Source organism: Gopherus flavomarginatus, chromosome 15, assembly GCF_025201925.1.
Source record: "Gopherus flavomarginatus isolate rGopFla2 chromosome 15, rGopFla2.mat.asm, whole genome shotgun sequence".
NCBI lineage: Eukaryota > Metazoa > Chordata > Testudines > Testudinidae > Gopherus > Gopherus flavomarginatus.
In genome coordinates this window covers 26,614,404-26,626,800 of record NC_066631.1, presented here as the reverse complement: position 1 = coordinate 26,626,800, position 12,397 = coordinate 26,614,404, and the positions used below count along the sequence as shown (strand labels likewise).

The following is a 12,397-nucleotide window of genomic DNA, read 5'->3' as shown; positions in this document are numbered from 1 at the left end:
TCCAGAGAGGGTTTTCCTGACACTGAGGCAGGGGTAGAGGGTCATTAAGTTGCACAGTGAAATTAACACATTTTAGAATGAATGAGGTGCATGGAGATGGGATGGCTCAGGACATTGAACGTAAGATATGGAACCTTCCCATCTAAGGGTATGGCTACACTTGAAATTTCAAAGCGCTGCCGCAGCAGCGCTGTGAAGTGTGAGTGTGGTCGGAGCGCTAGCGCTGGGAGAGAGCTCTCCCAACGCTGCACGTAAACCACATCCCTTACGGGTGTAGCTTGCAGCGCTGGGAGCCATGCTCCCAGCGCTGCGGCACTGATTACACTGAGGCTTTACAGCGCTGTATCTTGCAGCGCTCAGGGGTGTTTTTTCACACCCCTGAGCGCGAAAGTTGCAGCGCTGTAAAGTGCCAGTGTAGCCAAGCCCTTAATCACCAGTGTGAATCCAGGTCAGCTCAGTAGTGACTGTTGGTGATTTGGTCAGCCATGCGGAATGGGTCTGAGGTTATGTCTACACTAGATAGCTTACAGTGACATTGGTATAGCTGTGCCACTGTAAGATCTCTCTTGCGTAGCTGCTTTATGTTGACGGGAGAGCTCTCTCATTGATATAATTAAACCACTCCCAATGAACAGCGGTAGCTATGGCGGTGAGAGAAGCTCTCCTGCTGACATAGTGCTATGCACACTACCACATATGCCTGCAAAACTTTTGTCACTCAGGCTGTGTGTTTTTTACACCCTTGAGCGACATACATTTTGTTGACTTAAGTGGTAGCATAAGCATAACCTTAGTCCAGTTCCTAGTGGTGAGGCATCCAAGTCATGTAAAAACACAGTTGTCACCAAGTTGGCCCATTTTGGCAATCTCAGTAGGCTGAATCAGCAGAATAACGGGCCATGGAGATCAAGTTGCCTTCTCAGCTCTATAGATGGTGCTTTTAGGCCAGGATTGAGGCAGTATGGAAAACCTTGGACTGCCATTGCCCATTTGTAGGAATTCTGTGGATGCAAAGAGAACTTTTGGTGTCCCCAGGGCTGTCAGTTCAGCCCTTTGCACCAGCACTAAAATTACTTAGACTCAAAATTGTATTTTGGATCCAGAATACTGGGATGTCTGCTGCAAGAAGAAAATGTTGTGATGGAAAGAAACTGTTCATTGTGGGGAAGGAGATAGAAATGGAGCATTCAGGGTGATAGAGTAGGAGTCAGTGCTTAGGTGGGAATGAAGAGGGTAGCCATCTTTAATTGAGTCCCAGTTTTCCTCCAGACTTACCTCCAATTTTGAGAGACATGCTGCTTCTCTAGAGCTTGAACTGGAAAGGGCACTTGGAGCCTTCAAGGGAAAAAGCCTCAGTAAAAACAAGTCTGAAGAGCAATAATAGTTTGAGCAATCAAAATAAGAGGTGGATGATGCAAGTCAGAGGTGCTTTTAAGAACTGCCGCCTATAGAAATACTTGGATTTAAAGAGCAAAATTCTATATCTCTGAGAAGAATGCTGGCCCTCTCCAGTGTGTGACTATTGCATTGTCTAGGATCATCAAGCACCCTTTCATCCACCCAGGGGCTCTGCTAGGACAGCACAAGCCTGGCAGGAAGAAGAGACCTGGGTCAAGAGTGGGACAGTTTGGAAGCCGAAGTTGCCGTGAGCACTAGAATGAGGCATGCCTTCTCTCTCTGGGTGCCGTGGGAAGGAACTTGCACTCCTGGCAAACCCCACAGTGAGACACATTGCCTCCTTCCTTGGCTGTTGGGCCTAGGGAATGAAAATGGGTTTTTTTTGTAAGAAAGGCTCCTTTTCCCTATAGCTTCAAAGGTTTCTCAAATATTCTTTAAATAAGTTTCCAAATTCTTTTTAAATCTAACTCTCTCTGATTTTTGATAACCTGTTGGAAGCTTGAATTTGTTTAATTATTTTCATCATGCACACATGGATTTGTTATTGAAGGGCTGTTGGCTGGAGCTGCACAATGGCTTGTTATGGCCAGTTATGTTAATGTGTGTGCGCATGCAGTGCACACTTGTCATCAGGTTGTTCATGAGTTTATTATTGTAGGGTTCCTCTTGAATTTTGTAATCTAGATTGTTGTTGCACAGTTGTGAAGGTTTCTTAATTATTATAGGAATGCTTCTCAGAGCAGGACTGAAGGTACTGATTCTCATCCTCCTTTTTCGGATTCTCTCTCTACTTCCTTGATCTTCATTTGCAGATTGGTAGTAGCAGCTAATGAAGAGCCCATCTCCCAGTTTGATTAGACCCTTCTGGAGTCTTACATTTCTCTTCTCCTACCTTTTTATTAGAACCTGAACCAAAACTTCAGGTCCTAATGTAGTGATACCTGCTACAATTCTTCAGCAGGGATAGAACCTGGGACCTTGAGCGGTAAAATCACAAACCAGTGCTACTTGAGCTAACGGAGCACCAGGCAATAGAATGAGGCATGATTACTGGCACTTTGACCGTGTATTATGTTAATACCACCAGACTTCAAACATGTTAGGATCTTAATCTGACCTTGCTCTCTTGAACAGACGTACTTTTTACTCGCTTAAACAGTCTGTCTACAGCATATTTTATCACCTGGCTGCCACCTTCAGCTTCAGTTCACTAGCATACTAAACAGTGTCAGTCTCAGTGCTGATTTCTGTCATTGAGTCCTAGGATCTTCTCTCTGTTCTAAGAAAAAGACATTTATTTATGCATCTTTGTCATGATCTATTTTTTATTCCCTGTCAGACATTACCTTTTAACTGATTATATAGATGTGAGGGACCTTACTAACTGCTGTTCAAAAGGGCAAGTTTATTATATCATCTGGAGTCCCATTTTTGGTATTTTGCTGTTTTTTTTTCCAAATAATTCTAACAGAATCACAGCTCCTATCAAGAGAAATCATACCTCTGTTCTATTTCCCTGTCATGTTTTATTGCTTAGGATATTTTCCTATCCTGCTCTTAATTGTACTCTGTGCTCCCTGTATCAAGGTGAAGTTGTCTGGTCTGTAATTGTTCAATCACCTGTAGCTTTTTTTTTTTTTTTTTAAACAGGGGCACCACAACATTCAGGCACAACTGTTAAATGTAGAGGATTCAGTGAACTAGATGTTGTCACAAATTCTGCTCTTTTGCCTTTTTTAAACTTCCTTCAGGACTCTTAAGGTCCTCAGATTCCTCCCTCCTCTTTTCCTTAGAGACTTCTCTCTGTTAATGCCATGTCTTGATTTCCATAAGAGGTGCTTCTTTGAGGAAGGACCTCCTCATCACCATCAATAGTGAATACGGACAGAAGGTTATCTGCGACTCCTTTGTAGCTTTAATTGTCCTCTTTACTCCTTGGACTAGGGGAACCATCTTGAGTCCCATGCATTCTTATTAAAACATTTCTAATGGTTAGTGTTAATGTTTGTAGCTATCTGCTTCTTCACATTTCCTCTTTTTCCACCGTATATCTTCCCTGTTATGGTTTGTGTTTGATTTCTACTTAACTGTGCTTTTTTTGGCTCTTATAGTTTGCTGTATTTTACCCTGGAGATATGCTCTTTTATTCAGCATCTGCTCTGCTGCAGACAGTGTTCTCATTGGATCTCACAAGCTAAGAAGAGTCAGGCATGGGTAGCACTTGGAGGAAAGATCTCCAAAGAGAAAACAGTGCTGTAAGAAGTGGTCTCTGAAACTCTGGCACTTTGCTTTGAGTCAATAGTGATAATAGATGTCTCTTTACTGCTGATAGGTGTCATCTTGGGAAGAAACAGAAAACCAAGGTCCTGATCACTTGTGTTAAAGATCTCATGACACATTTTTGTATAAAAAGGTATTAATTTCAGTATCCTGTCCTCTAGCTCCTGTGTTTGGATAGAGCTATCTAGAAAGCAGTTTCCTCTGTCTGGTATTTTCCAGAATGAGCTGCTCAAAAACATGTAACTGATGGTATCAATAAACAGCTTCTCCAGAATACTCCCTCATATGCGAATTTCTCTTAATATTGCTCCATTTTAAGTCACCTGTCCAGGTTGTTCTCCTAGATTTTGCTGCCTCCCTAATCTCACTTATCATTTGGTGATAGAGATCTTTGAGTACTGTTCCAATCTATGGGATGTGGGGGGGTTGGTGTACGTGTCCGATGACCACATTTGTGGATTTGTTGCATTGTATTTATACTTCAGTTTAAGGTGGCCAAATTCTGAGGTGAGTCTGAATCCAAGAGCTGGTCTACATGTGGAAATTGACTAATATAATTATTCCGGTTGAGTCATACCAGTATAATCCCCATGTGGACACTTATTCCAAAACAAGTGTGTCTCTTTTTTTCGGTTTGCAATTATTTTCACCTGCAAAATTGCAGGCACAAAATCAGAGACCCAGTGCTTGCCTGACTGAAAGCTTGTCCCTGTATTCTACTCTCTGTGCGAAAAACATCTACATTTTAAGTGGTATAGAAAAGGAGGCCTTGCTTCCTCTCTCCTTCCTCAGTCCCAGAATAAGTTTCCAGGCAATAGCTTTCTTAGATTAAGATCCTGGTTAGTATGTGAGAGTCTGTTATTGCTTTGATCTGTTCCATAGGAGGGCAGGAGCTCCGTGGAAGTGATGGCATTACAGCAATCACAGGCTTCTGTAAAAGCACTGAATCTTATTCTTTATGTCCCTCCGACTGTGGCATTCGTCCTGCCAGTTGGAATCAAAAAGGGCACTCTTATATGAACTTCCTACCAGATTTGAACATGTGCTGCTCTGAGATGGAAATGCTTACAGGATCCTTATCCTTAGAATTGTTGAGTCTATGCTGGATGTTTTCAACCGCGGTTGACCTACGTGTGTCCTTCAGTCAGATGTGAATCTTGAGACTAAACTGACAAAGAGTAATTGGGAGAAGATGTGGCCCTAGTCATAAAATACTCTGTATCCTGTAGCTTCTAAGATTCCCACTGTAAGATATTTCACAGGATGGCTTGGACTGTACCTACAGTCTGATGGGTAATAGAAAGGTGTCGTAGGGAATGGTGGAGGAACCATTCCTTTTTTTCTTCAGACAGTATAGTGGATTTCCCATTGAAAGAGAATGTATGGATTATGTTAAGTGATTTTTATTTGGGAAATTCTGTATGATCAGATTCCTCGATGCCCTCATTTTCTTTTTAGACTAGACTGCTATAATGAACTCACTCACTACCTCTTGCTGACAGGCCAAAGTGCCAGGCTTTGGAGCTGTGAATGGCAATTCCCATTGCAGCAGAAGAATATATATTGAACACACTGTACTGCTGAAGGGAAAGTTAGCAGCTTAATCCTCTGTTGAAGAAGGTAACTATGTATAATCATCCCTGTTTTGCAGAAGGGCAAACTGAGGGAGAGTGATTGTGATTTGCCTAAGGGCATACAGCGAGTTATTGCTTTAGAAATTGGGAGTTCCTGTCTCCTTGTCCTGTGCTAAGACCGATTGCCTTTCTTTTTCTGGATTACAAAATGGTGATGTCTCTCTGTTTTCCATATCCAGAATTGTTGTATTTGTGAGAATTTCCCCCCCATCCTTTTTTTGAAAGGATTTGAATTGTATTAAGGAGGAGACCCACAGTAGATGATCCTAGGCCTGGGGGTAGCCAGAGACTCACAGGATAAGATATGATGATAAGAAAGTAAAGTTTGTATGCTGCAGTGTTTTTGATTGGCACATGAAGTAGTGACCTCAATTCACAGAGGATTACACATGTTCATGATGCAGGGAGACACCACTTCTTTATTTAATAGATTGCTCTAAAAAGTAAGCACAGTAGAAAGCATTTAAACATTTTAAAAAGACTCAATTAGGCCCCATATGCACTTGCGTTGAGGCCATTTAAACAATGTTCCTGGTAACATGGCTTTAAAGTGGCAATGGGATGGACCAAACCCTGTTAGGTCTCGTCTTCAAACTATATACCTATGCCAGGTGGGAGCCTGGGCTACAAAATAACTTTTAAAAAGAGTTATAATGCAGTGTTGGCTGGTGGAATGACTAAGCAGAGGAAACCACAATTGCAGTCAGCAGGGTCTTTTACTTTAGGGAGATTTATAAACAAGAAAAAGGAACAAATAACATACTCAGCAAGGGAAACAGAAAACTCCCAGTTGGGGGTTAACCCTTTAACACTTAATCATAATCCCCCCAGCTGCACCAGTGCAAACCCCATTGTACATGTGCTGTACCTGCACAGCTTGGGGCTTGCTGTACACCAGTTGAGTATATCTACACTGAGAGCTTGCACTAGGTAAAAATGCCTAAGGTGGACAAGCCCTGGAACAGACCCCAGCACACCATAACTAATGGGGTGTGTTGGCATAAAAGTCCAACCCTCAACTATTACTGAACCCGTAATGGCCAGTCTCTGGTTGCAGCGTCCTGCCTCTTTCTCCCTCCAACATTCTCTCTGTGTCAGGCAGCACGAGGGGCCTCAGCATGTGTGGGATGCTGAGCCCTGCTCTTCATCTTTGTAAATCATCCCTTTTCAAGACTCCCTGTTTATGCTTGGGAGAATAGGGGGGAAAACCCTAATGGGGAGGTCATGGGGCAAAAAGAGCCCAAAGAGAAAAAAGACAGCCCCAGGAGCAGGAGAACTGCTGAGGAAATTCCCCCTGTACCAGCTGTAAAACAGACTGGAGGAATGAGACAGGGCAGCACGGACAGCTGCTCTGCAACACTTCAGCTCCATTGAGATTTGCACCAGGTGGGGATGTGGAGAGATGCTGAATAACACTACCCACTGAGGCATAAGCACATTAGGACACATGTCTAGTGTCCCAGCTTCCAGAGCTGTGATATGCTGAGAGAATCTCTGCTTTCAGTGGAAAAAAACCTTATTTTTAGCCCTTATGGTAGCAGAGAAAAGCTTGCAACCATAGAATCATAGAAGTGTAGGACTGGAAGGCATGAACCAAGTGTAACCAACACAACAACATTGGTTGAGTGCAGATTGCCTCCAGCAGAGGGAGGAACAGCAGCCAATATAATCGGGAAGGAAGGTGCCTGGCCCTACTGTCATTCCCAGGTTGGACCAGGGCTCCACTGCTTTGTTTGATGGGGCCTGGGTTTATCAGCAGAGTTAGGATGCCCCACTGAGCTCCTCGCCTTCCCTCTGGACTTTTGGTTCCACTGATTAGATCATAGATAAAAGGAGGTGGTGTATCTCAGGTGCCACTCACTAATGGCACCAAAACATCATTTCCTGTAGATGGTCACAATATGTTCTTTTCCTTTCTTAGCTGTAACTGGGTTAGGTCACCTGTCAGTGGCAAGCACCTAGCATAGCTGCGCCTATACAAAAACATAGTGTAGGCAGCAAAGTCAGTGTAAGCTACGACTTTCACTGTTCCACATGACCACAGGTTCAAGTAGATGAAGTTGCACTGGTGCAAATTGCAATGATAACTGCTTTCCATGCCCACACCAGGGTTTCTGCTGCAGCTACACTGGCCACCAATCACCAAAATCCCCCCCAGTGTAGACAGGACTTACATACTTCAATCACCTGTGAAGTAGAGAACATTATTGAAATTTAAATGATCAAAAAACGTGTTTATGAATATTTTAATTAACAGAAAGGCAATGTGGCCTCTGGGATAGGGCACCAGACTGGAGCTCAGGAGAACTGGGTCCAATTCCTGGCTCTGCTACTGGCTTTCTGGGTGACTCTGGGCAAGTCATTTCTTCTTCCTGTGCCTCAGTTTTCTCACCTGAAAATGGGGATAATGACTTTTACCTGTATTGTACAGCATTTTAAGGCATATGAATGAAAGCACCTAGTGTGGACAAAAGAAAAACAGTGTTAGCTGGTTGTGGGTAACCATAGTGGTGTTTAACTGTGCATTAATTAAAATATGCTAGCTTAACATGTTTTCTGATACTACATTTCCTAGTGTAGACAGATCCTAGGCGGGCAGCCTGGCACTGGGGGGTTTTAGCAGGAGCCAAAGGAAATGGCTGCTTCTGAGTCTTGTCATTCATCACTGTATCACACTGAATAAACAATTCAGTGCACTAAATATTTAATTTGATTATCTTAAAGCCCTTACAAGTGGTTTGTTTTTGAAGGGACAGAGAGAAAGGGATAGAAAGGAGGAGGATATTTATCTTCACTGTAACCAGGGCCTGACTGGGTCAGTGGCCCAATACTTTTTCTTTTTTTTTTAGGCTTCTGTCTTGTTCTCCAGAGAATCAGTTCAAACCTTCTCCCTCCAGAATAATTCTCAATCTAATAAGATTGTGAGGAAAACATTCTGTGATGTCTAAGTTTGAACTAATAGCCCAGTAACCTTGATAAACGTAACTGCCCCCTTCATTTCTATGAGGTGTTACCTAACTGAACTCCTTGTCACAGCGTAGACAAAACCTTTTGAGGATTTTTTCCCAGCATGTCTGAATTCAGCAGTTAAGCAACAACTGTCTGCTTGCTGCATCTTTCTGTCTTTCAGCTAGTAAGTACAGTTTGTTTTCTGAGGAGATGATGGCATATTCTTTCATTCACAATCAGAACCTTCTGTGGCTTAGAGGTTCACTTCCAATCTCTGTGATTCTTTGCTTCATTATTTGTGAGAAGTTTGCTTATTATTATAATGCAGCCAAATCCTGAAGTCCTTACTTAGGCCATGTCTACACTAACAAGCTTAATGCACCACAAGTGTACTGACACAGCTATGCTGCGGTAAGATTGCTCATATAACCTCTATGCTGACAGGAGAGAGCTCTCCCATCAACATAATTAAATCATCTCCAATGAGCGATGGTAACTATGTTGGTGGGAGGGCATCTTCCTCCAACATAGCGCTGTCCACACCGGCGCTTCTGTTGTGTGTAACTCAAAGGATTTTTTCCCATACCCTTGAGTGACAAGTTATGCCAAGTAAAGTGCTAATGTAGACATAGCCTTAGTGTTTATTTAGTCCTTTCTCAAATAAAAGGTTTGGGTGAAGAGAAACTGTGGAATTACTCAGAATTCAGATGGTTGAAAATAAGTAAATGAAAACAAGGAAATGAGACACTTCATTGCTCAGTCACATGTTTATTGCTCTTCTCTTTTTTTGCATATAATGTCTGTCATGGGCTGGATCCAATGGGCTGGACCCATTGACTTTGTTGGCTGCTGCCTATACTAGCATTTTTAACCAGAAATTCCCACCAATTAACACCAGTTCATCTCTGCTAGTGGTAGTAATGGGGAAAGTGCTAATGTAGACAGGATAACCTTATTGTTTTGTAAAAAAGCAGGTATAAACAAAACTGCAGTTAAAAGGTTTTTGGAGCCTTGACCAGTATCCCTCTTGTAATGCTGTCATCACTGGCACTATCCTGGAGTCAGCAACAGTGGGCATTTTCAGGGGAAAAGCCTTCTGTAGACTAGACTGAAGAATGTAAATTCTTCGAAGCCAGGGACTTTGGGCTGAACCCTCAAAAAGAGTTAGGCGCCTAACTTCCATTGATTTCATGGGAGCCTAAATAGAAGTTAGGAGGCTAACTCTCTTTGCGCATTCAGCCTCTTGTCCTATTATTTATCTATAAAGCAACCAGCATGCATTTGGGGCTGTATTCATAATACTAATGGTCATACAGTTGTGTGACACTGGGTCAGTCACTTCACTTCTCTGTGCTTCAGATTCCCATCTTTAAAATGGGCATAATAGTATTGTTCTGTCTCACAGAGGTAATGAGTGTTCTTGCAGTGCTTTAAGGTTATTGGATGACAGATACCATATAAAACTAAGTATTTGTACATTCTATTGACAATGACCTGCAAAGGAAAAAAAAATAGTTTTTTGCTTCTTTGTAATCTATAAAGAAGGGCTGAAAGAACGGCAATAAGGTTTTTAAGGTGTTTTTTTCCCTGCTTGTGTTTCTAGCTTAGAAATATGAAGAATGTCAAATCTGATCTCATCTGTTTTTTCTGGAAAATTAATGATACATCTCAAATATATGAATTGTGATTTTTTTTTCTCTGCCCTTAACTGAGGGAGTTTGGAGATTGAAACTTTTTGAAAAAGCCATACTGTTCCTAAATTGTTCAGTCATTTGTGCGAAATTGATGTTAATGAAAAACAGCAAAATCAGTTTTAAATTATCTGAACAAAAATCACTTCCTAGATGCATGTAAGAGTTACCAGGCACTACCATGTGCCAGTCTAATCAGGTGGGCACTAGTCCTGACCGGAGGACTGTTTAAACTGTAAATTGAGCAGGATAAAGATTTAATTTTCTTTGTGTGTCTTTCAGATGCCACAAGAAAACCCAGCGTAGACAGCTTCTCATCAGATTCCTGGTTAGACATGGATGAAGAATCTTGTGATGCTCATACTCGGGAGGAGAAGGAAGACAATCTGGATAAGAATCCAAAGTCCTTGGCTGATGGTTCCTCCTCGCCCAACAGCACACACTCTGAAGGGAAGGATGTTGCAGGGAAAAAACAGAAAGCCACAGTAACGAGGTACCTCAAAAGAACTTTGTCCAATGAGTCAGATGACAGTGTAAAGTCAACAACCCCCACAGACTATCCCAAAACACCAACAGGGTCACCAGCTACAGAAGTCTCAACCAAATGGACTCATCTCACAGAGTTTGAACTGAAAGGTTTGAAAGCCCTAGTAGAAAAGCTTGAATCTCTCCCAGAGAACAAGAAGTGTGTTCCAGAAGGCATTGAAGATCCTCAGGCACTTCTGGAGGATATGAAGGTGGGTATAACTGTTTTTAAAGTTATAAAATGTATATTCCATAGGCCGTGCACACAATAAAAGTACATAAAGTGAGGCCTGTAGAGTTATGCAAACACTTGTTCTCAATGTGAGGGAAGCCCAGCACGCATCACTCCCCTTCTGATCTGAACACCACTCAGCTCTGGAAGGAGAATATTGCATGGTTGGCCTTCTTGTCTGCATAGACGACTCCTCCATATTACGGATATGGGCATCTACAATCTGATCTGTTTAATCAGATCTGTTCTGGTTGGAACTGCCCTCAGTGTCACAAAGTTTGTGTACCCTTGCAATGCAGTGCATGGTATAGCTCATGTACATAAACACATACATAGAGTCCTATTTTATGTGTATCCATGTATTTTAATATGCCTTTTTAATCCACTATGCTTTCAGGTATGTCTGATTAGCTGACACAAATGAAATCTACAAGATTTCAATACTTGATCCTGGTTCAAAAACCAGACCCATCTAACTTTCTGAATGGCATTTTCTTTCCGTACTTCCCTCCTTCTCTTTTTTGTTTCTCCCATTGCCCTCTGCTGTGTGATAGTTATTGCCTACTGGTACAATGTACTTTCCTTGGAGATGGTGGGATAAGTGAGCAACTGCTAAAACAGAACTAGTCTGTAGGTAATTGACATAGCATCTGGGATTGTGCAGGAGTGGTGACCTCATCTGGTTTAGGGGCAAAGGGGAAATCTCAAGAGTAGGCAAAAAAACTAATTTTCAACATGGTCTAGTTGATTCTAGTCCCAACTCTGTCACCTTAGGTAAGTTATTTTACCTCTGTCTTTTTGTTTCCCCTTCTCTAAAATGGGGATATTCATATTTCCTCACAAAGGTGATGTGAAGATGAATCCATTAGTGTATTATTTTTATGTATTTAATAATTCATGTTTGAACAGTTTCAGCTAGAAAAGGCAAAGTTAAAATTTCTATTAGCCCTTCCTTTCTAAAGTCCGTATTTTTTTTTAAAGTGTATAATCCATCCATAATCATTTGCCCCTGATTTGGAATGATGAATAGTAACCCCCACTCCTGTACTTTGACCACTAGTTGTTGCTGCCTCTCTGGGCAATGTGGTTTTATTTTTTATTCTTTGCACCACAGGGTAGAGAAAATGTGTCCTGCTTATCATGGCTTGTGAAGAAAAGTGTGTGTATATGTTGTAGAAGTATAGGATCTGTACTTTTCAACATAACCTATGTCACAGCTGCTTAGAAGCAGCCCAAGTGCCATTTAAATAAAAAGGCTATAAACATATAGTGTGTAGCACAGCCATCTCCCACAAACTTGGAGCCTGGAATCACAATACGTGGTACTCATTTTGGTAAGCCACCGAGAGAGCAATTCTGATGACTGGTGTATCATAGAATATCAGGGTTGGAAGGGATCTCAGGAGGTCACCTAGTCCAACTCCCTGCTCAGAGCAGGGCCAATCCCCAACTAAATCCCCAAATCCCTAAGTGGCTCTCTCAAGGATTGAACTCACAACCCTGTGTTTAGCAGGCCAGTGGTCAAACCACTGAGCTGTCCCTCCAGTTGACTACTGTGTATATGTTTGTGTATTTGCACAAAATCATGGTACTTGATTTCACAAGTTGCTTTGTGATCTGCCACTATATAATCTGAAATCAGAATTAACCCCCGAGATCAGGGGTTGAATTGGTCAGAGAAGAAAGGT

General features: G+C 42.0%; 1 protein-coding gene across 1 annotated transcript in view; it reads left to right on the top strand.

Annotated features, from left to right (window-relative positions):
• KDM2B (lysine demethylase 2B) overlaps positions 1-12,397 on the top strand; it is a 185,209-nt gene that overhangs the window by 108,214 nt on the left and 64,598 nt on the right. The window contains exon 11 of the mRNA XM_050923908.1: positions 10,235-10,689. Coding sequence (XP_050779865.1) covers positions 10,235-10,689 — 455 coding nt within the window. The remainder of the gene's footprint in view (positions 1-10,234; positions 10,690-12,397) is intronic.